The 13,403-nt window shown below is 47.8% G+C and overlaps 3 protein-coding genes across 3 annotated transcripts; 1 reads left to right on the top strand and 2 right to left on the bottom strand.

Annotated features, from left to right (window-relative positions):
* Window positions 1-3: 3 nt before the first annotated feature.
* On the bottom strand, window positions 4-2,000 carry GGS25DRAFT_467007 (uncharacterized protein). Its single transcript, XM_049258974.1, has 3 exons — window positions 1,749-2,000; window positions 1,404-1,672; window positions 4-1,342 (listed from the first exon to the last, which is right to left on the bottom strand). Exons 1-3 carry the CDS (start codon window positions 1,806-1,808, stop codon window positions 424-426), a joined length of 1,248 nt encoding a protein of 415 aa, XP_049113479.1. The 5' UTR covers window positions 1,809-2,000; the 3' UTR covers window positions 4-423.
* A 1,474-nt stretch (window positions 2,001-3,474) lies between these two features.
* Window positions 3,475-6,191, bottom strand: GGS25DRAFT_466993 (HET-domain-containing protein). Its single transcript, XM_049258973.1, has one exon. It carries the CDS (start codon window positions 5,513-5,515, stop codon window positions 3,692-3,694), a length of 1,824 nt encoding a protein of 607 aa, XP_049113478.1. The 5' UTR covers window positions 5,516-6,191; the 3' UTR covers window positions 3,475-3,691.
* Window positions 6,192-6,758: 567 nt separating this feature from the next.
* GGS25DRAFT_466974 (uncharacterized protein) lies at window positions 6,759-11,029 on the top strand. Its single transcript, XM_049258972.1, has 2 exons — window positions 6,759-9,986; window positions 10,044-11,029. Exons 1-2 carry the CDS (start codon window positions 6,883-6,885, stop codon window positions 10,630-10,632), a joined length of 3,693 nt encoding a protein of 1,230 aa, XP_049113477.1. The 5' UTR covers window positions 6,759-6,882; the 3' UTR covers window positions 10,633-11,029.
* Window positions 11,030-13,403: the final 2,374 nt, after the last annotated feature.

The following is a 13,403-nucleotide window of genomic DNA, read 5'->3' as shown; positions in this document are numbered from 1 at the left end:
ATGCCGTTACTTAAACGTATGAATTGTCTTTGAATCTAAACATGCTAAAATACTTGGGTACCTAGATTACTCATATTTGCCCACGTAACAGCGAAATTACATCAGATAAGGGTTGCGATTTGCTCCTGGCAAAGCTCATATACCGGTATCCTAACACCCTCAGCCCGTCAATAAAGGAAAACAAAAGTCTTGATAGTAGGAATCCATAGGTACTCATACTCGTACACCTAAAACCTGACTAACGCCGTCATGGGTGACAATAAAGGGGGAAATATTTCAAGGCTTTTTTTTTACTTCCTCGTATAGGCACATCTCATGGATAGCGTACCTATGTTGACATGGCTAAATTATGCCCCTATCCATCCTATCCCCTCGTCCTCTATTCCATCCACACTCCACGAACACCTAGTCGACCAAATTAAATCAAATTAACTTTCCCAAATTTCCAAGCGACAACACACTCGTCAACGATATACCGTTAAAATCGATTGACGGTCCCTCGTTCACGCCATCCAATGATGTGGCCGTGACTGCCGGTTGCGGGATGTTTCCGCCGGCATTATTCAGAGCGGGCACTGTGGGCGCGGGAGTCTCAACGGGGAGCTGTAGCGTGGACTGAGCCGCGAGGGGTGTGGTGACTGCCTGGGCCGCCGAAGTCGGTGGTGACGGAGCGAGTTCGAGGGAGGATTCGGGTGTGGCAGTCGTGACGGCGGCGGCAGGCGTAGATGTCTCTGCCACCGGTGTTGGGGTTGTCTCTACTACCGGTGTTGGGGTTGTCTCTACTACCGGTGTTGAGGTTGTTTCTACCACTGGCGTTGACGTTGTCTCCACCACTGGCGTTGGAGTAGAGGCTACAGGAGTCTCTGTTGCTGATGTCGGTGTATCAACTGCAGCCGGGGAAGAAGCGATAGCAGATTCGACCGCCGAAGAACTAACTAAAACGGCTTTCGAAGAACTCGGTGTTGCTACTGCTGCGGAGCTCGTGGCTATTGCGGCTGGAGGGGTAGCTACGGCCGCTGACGAAGTCGGTACAACTGCTGCTGAAGAGGTAACTACTGCGGCTGACGACGTCGGTATAACTGCGGCTGCCGAAGACTCAATCGCCGCGATCGAAGAAGCTGCCTGAGCAGCAGATGAAGCGATGATGGAAGCTTCGCTGGCTTGAACGGGCGTGCCAACGGGGGAGCCACAAGCAATCATCTGCATCATTGTCGAGGTTATCGTTGATATCTGCATAACGGTAGAGACCTGAGTTACTGTCGAGGCGAGAGCTGTCTCCGTCACGGTGGGCGCTGCTCCGGTTTGGTACACGGTGGTCGTAACGAATGACAGTTGGGCGCCTCTGTTTAACGTTAGCTAATGTTCTCATACTCCTGCCATCAAGATTATTCAATATTACGTACGATCCATTCCCACCACCAACGGCAGCAGCAGCCTCCGTCACAGTTACCGTCTGAGTAGCAGCAGCAGTAGCATTGAAGCCTACATTTGCGGCGGCGCCGACGGTAATCGTCTGCCTAAGCGTTTCGGTAACAGTGGCGCGGCCATCCTGTCCCTTGCCTTTCTTTTCACCATCTCCATTTTGATCTCCACCGCCGCCGCCAAGGCCATTCAACAACTGATCCAGCAACCCTCTCTTTATAGGTTGATCATAGTAGCGATATGTGCCGGCCTAAAAATTGTTAACCTAGCTCCTCACAACGAATACACAATGCGATATATGAGTGTGTAAGTGTGAAAGTACGCACCTGGACGAGCGCGAGGGAGCTCAGCGCAGATAGGAGAACCGTAGCGCAAGACACCTTCATCCTTAAGACGTGTGAATGACAAGCGATGACCGCTCACACACACGGTTTATATCCCTTCTCGCGACGCACTGGTCCTGTTGAATACGATCCGAGTAGATATATAGTATATATAAATGAATGAGATAAATGAACAGACCAGCCGTTTCCAATTATGCGGGATCAACCCTGAATTGTGATATGTAGAGACTGTGGTAAGATCTGCTTTCCTTTTCCTTTGCCTAAGTGGGCTGATGATATCATGAGAAGAAAAAAAGAGAGAACTATACCGGACGACACCGGAAAAGCATTCAGGAAATAATTAAGCGCGTAGCGCAAATATTAGGTGAAGAAACGAAAGGAAGGGGGACCGACAGCAAAGTCAAGCGAAGCGAAGCTAATCAGAGCATCACGGAGAAAGCTGGGTAAGGTGGCGCTTAGAAGGTGAGAGTGAAGCCATCAAGAAAGAAAACGGATGTCCAGGAGACGAAAATGGATAGAAGACGGGGGGGTGGGTTAGGTAGTCTAGAAAGTCAACGATCCGTGGTTGAACTACTAACCTAGGTAGTTTAGTCAGGTACGGGATCCGATGGAGCCATTCTTGGCCTAGATCTTGCATATGAATATTATGGATGTCAAGGACTTGATGGAAATTACCCTAGGTACCCTACCAGGGCCTACCTAAGGGTAGTACATAGTAGGGTATTAGTGTACAGTAGTAAAAAGAAGCATTTGACAGTTTTGAAGCTTGTTTCGACCAGGGTTGTTAGCCGAGTCCAGTGTCTTCCTGTGTTACGATAATGGTTATTGATTTATGCAGTCGGATGCCATCTGATGCAGGTTGAAGCTTAAAAAGTGAGATTAGACGTTTTTACGTGCGTTCGCGAAGGTCGAATAGTCACGTTCGGGAAAGATGGCCGGGACCAGGGCCAAGACTAGGACCGGGGGGTATGGGGAAACAGGGGTTGAGACAATGTCCTGACAAAGGAGTTGTTTGAGGCTACTATCTACTACACTACTACTGGTAACTAATGTTGATAATTGACCCCCTAACGAACTCGCTTCCGCTTCTGATATGTAATTCTCTTCTTTAATAACGCGAAACAATAATTTCCAATTTCCAATTTCTTCCAATGTTCTTACGTATTGTTAGGAGAGGATAGTTACGAATTCAACAATTATGCTACTGTACGCTGTACACCTAAAACTTCCAACTTTTGAGCCTCAACCCAACATTTGAATGTTCAAACCCCCCAAAAGGGTTAAAAGAGAGACAATCAAAACTTCGCATCACGACAAAAGCGGAAACGTCCACACCTATCCCCTACTAACTACTATGTACACTACTATGTACATATTCAAGGTTATCATGGGTTACGCGGGCGCAATCTCAAATGAAGTGTCATCTTGGCAGTCGTTTCAAATAGTCAGATCATGTGGAAACCTATTCAGTCCACCTTGGTTTGATAATTGACGCCCTTGTATCGTCAACCGCCATAAACTCGGTAGCGATGGTAACAAAATACATGATTGATCGGAAGAAAGCTAGCGTCATAATCATACCTCCGATATCTCATATAACGCTTGTACATACATGGCGTCGAAATGTATGTACAATGAAGCGATGGAAGATCTAGGTTACATACCTAGTACCTTACCAAGATCCAAGACTTGACGTTATACGGAATCCGGCAATTCATGCATGTCGTCGATCTAATGTCAAAGCACCAAAGTCTTCCCGGAGAGGTATGTGGTAAATAAAAAGTCGGATGCGACTCATCTTCACGGTTGGCAGATATTGCAAACCCGTCGATTATTTGCCGTGGGATCAATGCCTTGCTGCTCGATGTAGATGTAGAATACCGGATGTTGATGTTAAGCGCATCCAAATGAAGGGTGGGAAAACTCTACACAATCCACATCTGACGGCACTCGTCCTCGCGATAAGCCTCGCCTTGCATTACTCCCTTCAGGAAGCAGTCGCCTTGTACGGTCCACTGTGATCCTGCCGTCCTCAGTACCATAGGAACTTTAGCTCCCTTCACAACTGCAACCTCATCACCAACTTCCGCCAAAGCAGATCCTAAGCCAATATACCCTTTTTCAGTTCGGAATACTCGACGGTCTGCAAGTGACGATAGGTGGATTCTGAAGTCTAGTGTCATTTGATCAGATCGATTGTAGAAAAGCACGGCGTGGACTAGATAAATGAGCCTGTCGGTTATCCAGTCGGGGAGACATCTAGGCAAGCGCATAAGCCATCTGGCTATGGTGGCATTCCTTAGGAGGATATCAAGTTGCCGACGAAGTATTTCGATGGCTTCGTGGCTTGATTCGGCTACCAACGTTTGCACAAAGACATCACGGATGGACTCGCCGGTAATATAGGGCTGTGGTTCCCAGAGTCGAGCAACACGAGACCAATCATCTAGGACGAATGCACATTTCGGAAGACGGATGCCATGATAGTTCGTCCGTGGCAGATGCTCCAGCCTCAAGATAGCACCAACAGCCGCAACACGATCTATACAAGAACCCTGGATTCCGAGAGAAGCGGAGTCGACGCCATTGAACTCGATTTGGGGCATCGATGATCCACTGGCGGCAAAGTCAAGTTCGTTGATATCATTATAATTCGCCAAGCCCAGAGGTGCCGTGATTCGAGTATTACTCCAATCAGGTACCCAGGTCGGGAGATTGGTAGGCCCAACACCAGAGATCCGTCGAGGGACAGAAAGTAGGTTTAAATTTGACGATTGCCGTATAATCTCCTTGGCTACAGCAATATACAACTCCGTGGTATTTACGTTGTAGTCGGGCTGCAGGGCCTGGACGTCAGTAAGCTCACTCTTGGTTAAAGCGCTTAAGCCGAATATCTTATCGCGGGGATCAGTAGCATCGAGGATGCGGTGTCGAAAGAGAACGCTGAGGAGGCTTCGTCGGATTCCAGAACACCATTCCTTCCGGGCTCGTTCCAAAACAAAAACATAGGCATTGCGTTCATGGTCCGAGAGCCATAGGTTGAGGTGATCCTGAACCGTGATGGCGGCCAAGAGATCGTCCCAGTCGATAAACGAATCCCCACAGAATACAGTCGCCCGTGTCGCTAACGTAAGTTCCTGAACGACCCATACCCTCGTGAACCACAATCTTTCAATAATCTTAGCAAAAGCCACTAGTCGTGGAAACTCAGACCGGTCCCTAAACTTTCCAAAGAGCTGTCGTGTAAACTCGTCCTCAAAGGTCATGTCCAGAAGAGAATCGCCATTGGAGGTATATTGACGGTAAGCACGAGCAATGTCCGAAGCTATTGCAATGCCTGCGTCGCTTTCTTCTCTTTCTTCACCCAGCCATATCAAAACCCGATTTGCTCTAGAGTAGATATCCTTCATACGGCGAACCTGTCTTCCCCGTTCTTCATCGTCATCTTGGTTTATGCAGATAGCGTCTGCCCACAAGCTTTTCCTCTCCGACGGCGAGCGGAATTGATGGAGAACCTTGCTGAGAGCGGCGTTGATAGCCAAAATCTTTCCGTTGCATATAATATCGACCTTATCTCGGGGATCGCCCCAGACGTAGGAAATCGCGTCGTAAGATGGTGATGTGCTAATATCGCCGTGCTCTAGAATGCATTCCAAGACATGTTCTCCTGAGCCGGGCAAAAGCGTAAGGATACGGAACTGGCTACATTCGGGTTCGATACCGAACGGCACATAGCAGTAGGAATTCATTATCAAAGTAGTAAAGCCTCCCCTTTACGATAACTTACTCCTTCTGGATCAGGTATCATCACATTTTACCCAGTAGCTGGTGATATAGATATCTGGGCTGCCAAAGGGTCTGTACCCAGCATACATAGCGTGGCAGTACTGCGAGCATTTTGTCAGGACTACTGGCGGCCAAGCCACGCATTCGTTCAAGAATTTTCACTGAAGTTTGCTATGATGAGGGGCTCTTTTGAAGCAAGGGGGCTAATGCTATAGGTATATGAAATTATCAATGAGCTCCAGCCTCCAGGGCTATGTCTGGCGGGTCTGAATAGCCTCTAGGTCGAGGCGAAAACTCAACACCGAACATCTGCAGGGAACGTAACACAGCATGATGCACAATGCGTGACATGATTACCTTTGCATGACCTGCAAATACCCCACAGTCGGATGAGGGCCACGATTTCAATGACGTTGAAGTATAACAGACTGGGAGACTTCATCAGAAGTTCATCTATCCTATATAAGTGAAAATGGATGTAGACCAGACATTTACATGTCGGGACATTGCGAAGCACTAATACTATGGTTTGAGGTAGGGTCTACTTATTACTTAAGTATGATGTTGTACTACTTGAAGATATAGGTTATCATTGTTATATACGTGAAAAACTATTATGGCCTAGACACAAAATAAGATGATAGTTAGTTGAAGTTGGTGATCGTGAAGGTTTTCATAAAAGGAGAAAGCATTTATTGTCATGATTAGGTAACTACCAGATTCAATGTTGATTGCTCAATTGACAGGCGTTAACTAAACCACTTTAGGATTGGTCACTGCCATCATTGATCACTGTCATGTGCCCACTGCACTGTTCAATATGCACAGTGTACTTAAGGATAGTTATGATTAAGCCTCTATGAACTAAAGTCACGGTGATTTAATTCAACTTTAGGTATTGCATTAGGCTTAATTCTTAGACTAATTGAACAATCAGTGTACCTACACTAGTCTTTACAGTATGTAAGTATTTTATCGGGCCTGTCGGCGGGCCAACTAGTGGGGCAGACAGTAGAAGCTATGACCCAATAAATATAAACAAGGAAAATATTCTACCGCGCAAGACCGTGGACCTTTCCTGATCTGACCTGAATCCACATGTTAATCCTTTAACCCATTTTCTGTCCATCCATCACCCACCATTCGACCAACAACCCTCCATCACCACCGTCACGTAAATTTCCCTTGAACAACAAAATTTTCAACATCATCATTAATTTGGTCAACCACTGATCAATTTTGTCCTCGAACACTTAATGTTCTCTTAGACAGTAGGACATTTGTGTTTTCTGTTTTTATTCAGTTCATATTAGCATCCTGGTTGTGCACCATGGAAGCTACGAGTCCTCCCAAGCGCATGACGCGTGCGCGAGCAGCTGCGAAAGATGCTGCATTCACTCCCAAAGACGCCACTGCCTCTACCGCGACCGGTCCTACTCTTGCCACCAAAGCCAAAGCCACTACTACTAAGGCAGCCTCTGCATCAAAAACCTCGACTTCAACTACCACAAAAAAGCCTGTGACCACGACGCGTTCTACTAAACGAAAGACGCGCCCTGATGAGGAAGAAGATGAGGGCAATCAAACAGATGCAGGACAACAGGACGCAATGATCAAACCTGCCAAGACTCGAGGCAGGCCGAAGAAGGTTATCGAATCCGAAGCAGAATCTGAAGGAGAGGCATTAACTGAGACTTCATCGACTGCCACTCGAGCGACGCGTGGTAGAGCCAAGAAGGCTACTCCTGCTCCTTCTAGCGCTACCGCGGTAGCCACCACAGCCAGTAAACAAGGGCCAGCGAAGTCTACACGCACCAGCACCCGAGCCCGAAAGACGTCTGCTGAAGATACCAATGCTGAGGCGTCAATGTCGTCTGAGCCAGTCAAGAAGACTCGCCCACGCGCTACGGCCAAGGCTAGGAAACCAACTGGGGTTATTACCACTACTGTCTCGACTGAGCCGACCCCAGGTTTGAAGTCTGCTGTCTCCAGACCTGCCTCTAGAATCGGCGGTCCGGTGAAGAAGACGGTTACCTTCCAAGAGCCGACCGAGAAAGAGAACTTGATGCCACCTGCGGCAAAGAAAATCAAGTCAAATGCTACTGAGACTGCCACTGGCATGCGAGCTAGGCCTGTTCGCAAGCCCGCCGCTGGTGGAAGAACTACTCGAGCAAGTGCAAGAACGGAGACAGTTAGCGAGAAAAGAGACAAGTCCCCTCTGAGCCCTAAGAAGGATGCCCAGAACAAGTCATTGTCTCGAGATCTCGAATCAGATGACGAGCTTGCAACATTGGAGAAGACTCCCCTCAAGGCCCTAATGAAGAGTCCAGTGAAGCCGCCTGCTGCTAGTAAATTGCTCGATCTGCCCCCAGTCAAGGAAACAGATGAACATGTGCCTGAGACTTCAGAGCCGGCTGGTGCATCAGCACTTGGTAGCCCAGCTCGCAGACCTCCTTCTTCTCCCTGGAAAGATTCATTGAAGTCGCCGGCAAAGAAGGTAGACGCTGTTCCGTCTTTGCTCTTTCCACCAAAGAACGAAGAGCAGCACATGACATCTCCCGGCAAGACGGCGATTCTTCAGTCGCCTGCTAAGCGACCGCAAATTCCTATCAAGTCACTTCAACCATCTTCTCATGAGTCTAGTGATACTTTCCGCTCGCCAATTAAGATTTCTCTATTCCAATCTCCGGCAAAACGTCCCACTTCTCCATTCAAGTTCCACGGACTTTCGGGGCAGCCCCTTGGCCATGATTCTGATAAGCTATTCACACCCAAGACTTCGTCAACCGAGGTCCAAGACACGCCAAAAGAGCTTACACCTGAGGAGCCAGTTGCAGCCGAGACTCAGGCTGAGTTCTCACTTAGTGAGCAGCCTGAGGAACCTCAAGTTGAGAACAATTCAACCCCTTTACTTGAATTCCCTGGTCGGTTGTCTGCGGTTTTGCCTCGATTCGCCGACCCAGCTCTGAAACAGAACCCGCTTCCCGCTATGGAAGCTCAGCCCGCACAACTAGAGTCGGCCCAAGCTGTTGAGATCCAGCAAGAGCCAACTGTAGACGCCAATAATGACGAAATCAATGATGACCCTATGGATCTTGATGAGCCTGAAATAGAGAAGGAGGAGATTCCCAAGGAAGTTCCGACCACCCCACCTACGCCAGTTGTCAACTCTGCCTTCAGTCTACGTGAGAAGGAATTGGATGATGACATGTCAGACTCGGAGGATGAACTTGCATCAAGCGGGAAGACGTTAAGTTTCGCCGGCGTTCCCGCAACGCCTACACCAAGTACATCTAAGACCCTACGCGGAGTGCCTTCCAGCGCAGCCAAAGCTGCAAGTCGCGCCATCCGATCCGTTTCTAAGGGAACCAGACTTGGATTCCCCACGCCTAGTGGCCAGCTTACATCGAGTCCTTCGAAGCAGGACAAACTAGAAGAACGCCTCTCTCCAGAGTTCAAAGATGAAGGTTTTTCATTGCTTAAGGAGAATGATACCGCACCTGCAGAATCTACGCCGTCAAAGAGCTATTTTGATGAGGAGATGAGAATTCGTGCCGAGATGGAGAATCAGGCTGCCATGGAGGCTGCTCTGGAGGCAGATATTGCTGCTAAATATGATAATGATGATGATCCCGACTTCAGCATCATGCCCATTACTCAAGAAGATGTTCAACTTGCTGCCGAAGCAAATGAGATGTCGCTGATGGAAGTCGATGAGGTCAAGGACGTCCATGGTCATGATGACTCGGTGTCGGATGCTAGCCAGGAGTATGGTGATGAAAATGCCGTCCCTATCGACCCGGCTCTCCTAGGCACCAATGCTAGTGCACGTCGTCTTGAGCCAGCAACGCCTATTCGACCATCTGCCGCAAAGGCTTTTCACACGGTCTCTAAGGTGCCATTGAAGGCAGCAGATAATTCCACCCCTAGTTTTATGAAGAACCTGAGTGCAAGCGTGTCACGACTTACTTCCAATCGTCCAGCCGGTCTCTTCAAAAATGCGTCTGCCCTTTTATATCCGTCCACTAAGGGCTCTTCATCAACGGCCGTTGTAGAAGAGGAGGAGGAGGAGGAGCAGAAGTATCCTCCCGTTACCCCCGTCAAGTCTGATATCTGGTCAGCTATGGGCACACCAGGTCGTACTCCCCGTCGCGATCTTAACGACTCGATGCTTCGAGGTGCAGTTGTCTTCGTGGACGTGCACACTAGCGATGGTGCAGACGCCAGCACCATCTTTGTTGACCTCCTAACGCAAATGGGTGCACGTTGCGTAAAGAGCTGGCCTTGGAACCCAACCAACGCCAACAACGATGGATCCATGGCCAAGATTGGCATCACCCATGTGGTCTTTAAGGATGGAGGCAAGCGAACGTTGGAGAAGGTCAAAGAGACCGGTGGTGTTGTCCAGTGTGTTGGGGTTTCCTGGGTCTTGGAGTAAGTCTGTTATTGTCTTGAATGTTATGACTACAATACTAATATCCTTTCTTCTAGCTGTGAACGTGAAAACCGATGGGTTCATGAAGCACCTTATTTTATCGACACTTCCCTGGTCCCACGTGGCGGACGCAATCGCCGTAAGAGCATGGAGCCTAAAGCCCTGGCCAATTTCAATGGCACTCTGGTCACACCGATGAAGACCAACACTGGACCACCCCGAGACTGTATGACAGTCCCTAACAATCACGTGAGCCGTCGTGACAGCACTGTCTGGATGCGCACCCCGTCGGACCATGATGAAGATGAGGATGCACCTAGTGAGCACGACTGGGACAGGGCGGTCAACATGCTAACCCCTGTACCCAAGACTCCCGCCCCAGAAGCCGTGGCCAGGTTTGCGATGGACGTCACCCCGGATAGCCCAAGCACTCTATCGTATGACGATGATGACGGAGAGCGAGAGCAGTTGCTTATGCGAACCTGTCCCCCCAAGAAGAGCTCCAACACCTTTACCGACCTTGGCGAGGACTTTATGGGACAAAACAAGAACCCAACTTTTATCATGCGTCTAATGGAGGCGCGACGCAAGAGTATGCAATTCGCGCCCAAGGTAGCAAGCCCGCTCTCCAAGGCTTGGAACTAAGTTGGGCCTGAAAGCATTCCGGCAAATATCTTATTAATAATGAGGAGGGCACAAGCATGGCATAGGCGTTTAGGTGGCGCAAGACGGTTGATCATAAAAGAAAAACCTGGAGGGGCAGAACTGTTTTGTTTCTTTTCCCCTCAAAGGGACATTTGGTCTTGTTCGTTTCGGTCACTCGTTATTGGTGTCTCGGGATAGAGACGACCATTTTCCAAAAGCATAAGCCTGTCTAGGAAAAGACAGGTACCGGTCATGTTAGCGGCGTTGAGTATTGAGATGGATAGTAGGGTGCATACCTTGTTGTTTTTCCGTTTCTCCTGTCTCACTAAGACTCAAAGGTCTTGACTTGGAACTAGGCTTAGGCCGTGCTCACCTACGTCCTGATTAGGTCGTCGTCACCTACTAAGGTAGTTGTTGATGTACCCAGACATGGATCGTGAAGAGTTTAATGGATTCACTAAAGACACAGGCTGTGGCTACCTAGGTAGATGTGAATACTATTGAAAAGAAAGGATTGATCTCTATATTGCTCGCTGACTCATCCGTCTGTATATTGACTCTCTGATTATGCCCCAGCTGTCATTGGTGATCGTTCTGTAACTGTCTAGCAGAAAGGGCTACGAGGCCCCTCTGAGCATAGCCCTGGGGGTGGTTGATTTATAGGTCCCAGGTAAATGAGCATACTATGTAGGTCATATAAGACGGCAGTGTAGTGTATTATGCCTAGGTAAGTAAGGCATAATAGGGCTGATTAATCTGTCCTCATCTCGGATCCTATAGGTAGGTCCTGCACATGTGTTTTTGGCCAGGTTACACATGGACTTCACTTACATGTAGGTTAGTATATATAGATATAGGTATATATGTATTATACAAATGTACAATGTACGTTATGTATCTAGAAGCCTAGATACTACGGTTAGGATGCACCCCTGTCTTTTGCCACATGTTGCGTGCTTTTTGATGTCCTTGCCGGGCTTGCCCTACATATACCTTCTAGGTACCTGCCTACTTGAGCCTAACCCTAGGCGCATATATGTGGAAATACGTACGTGCCGCGATTTCTAGCGGGACCGGGGATCGGGCTTCGGGAAGAGGAGGGGAAGGGGAAGGGGAAGGGGAAGGGAAGGGGTCGGGCCTTGCCGAAGGTTTGTTGGTATTGGTATAATTATTCAATGTATTGTATTGTATTGTATTGTATTGTATTACATGTATACTAGGTAGTTATCGTTGGGAGCAGGTGGGTTCGAGGCACATCCGAGACGTGCATTCATGTGGGATTCAATGTTGTTATATACATACTTACATATGTAGGTATTGCCCATACATAATGACTATGTAGTACGCACTGAAGTTATCCCGCGGTCATGGGTATCGGTGTTGTTAGTGATGCATACTGTACATAAGCACCTGGGCAATCACATGTTACCTTACATACCTAGGTATATAGAATATGTACTACTTATGTAGGTACATGTAGGTAAGGATTTCTGGGCATCTGGAGATTATGCATAGTCCTTTAGTGCATGTGGTTAAGGGTTCGATGTCGGGATTTGTAGCGTACTTTACGTACATAGGTGCATACCTACATCCTACATGTGTATGTATCTCCCTACATACCCGTGGACATGTATGTAGGTACTAGGTACTACTAGTACTTCAATGTTGTTACAGGGTTAGATACAGTAGTCTGGTTATGGGTTATGGAGGTTGCACTACCTATCGCATCCATAATAGCCGCACCACTTGCACGTACGATTCTGCCTGTGACCTACATACATACATGCTTATTATGTATCACCAAGAGTTCACCAAGTCGGCGTTTCTTTGTTGGTGTACATACTACATGTAGGTCTGTATGTACCTTAAGTACCTAGTGCATGTATGTAGGTGCGGTAACGAGGATCTGACATGCATGACACAGAGCCAAGAGGGATTGTATGTACATGAACATGATGGATGGGGGTTCAGCCGCTTCTACGGGCGCATCTAAGCCCAGTAAAGGGAAATATTTGCATAATAGGGGTTTCCATATCTAGCTATACTAGGTATGTAGGTAAGTAGGTATGTATGTAGGCTTATGAGTGAGGCCCGTATAGCCTTGAAAGTTCTACAGCTGTTACCTACATGTCCAGGTGTGTTACAGACGGTAAACGTCACCTACTTACATACCCCTTGCTTGGTATCTATTATGCACCTACCTACCTAACCTTAGTACTGTCCTATCTATCTACCTAGGTAATGTTTAAAAACATTGTAGGTTGATGGCTTATTAGCTACCTACTCCTAGCTTGACTCGTGACGGGTAGTAGCTTTAGGCAATTAACTAGATGCATATCACGAGTCAGCTACTGGCCCACCTACTTGACGTGCATACTCACTTAGATCTTATATATGCATCTGTAACCGCTTTCTACCTGCCGTAGGCGGACAGGCATTCGACAGCTGTGAATCTTATCGGGCTCACAAGTCAGCTAGCCACGCATATATTTATAAGATTGGGTAGGTACCTGTATGATGTACATTAGTGTTGTTCATGGCCATCATATCAAGTAGATCCCCCTTACAGCGCGTAAAAACGGGAATCCCAACTTTAAACGACATCCAAATATTAGCTCAGAACGGAACTAGATCATGAGGCGGCGTGGCATATATCTATCTATCACGGTCCACTACTTCAACCAAGGTACCCCCTATTTGTCAAGATGCCGTAGGTAACTAGGTAAATAGTAGGTAGTATATAATTCCCAATGACAACAGAAATAGCCAGG

Source organism: Hypoxylon fragiforme (genome assembly GCF_022984875.1).
Source record: "Hypoxylon fragiforme strain CBS 206.31 chromosome Unknown GGS25scaffold_9, whole genome shotgun sequence".
Lineage (NCBI taxonomy): Eukaryota > Fungi > Ascomycota > Sordariomycetes > Xylariales > Hypoxylaceae > Hypoxylon > Hypoxylon fragiforme.
The sequence above is the reverse complement of the archived record's forward strand: the minus strand, read 5'-3'. Positions and strand labels throughout refer to the sequence as shown.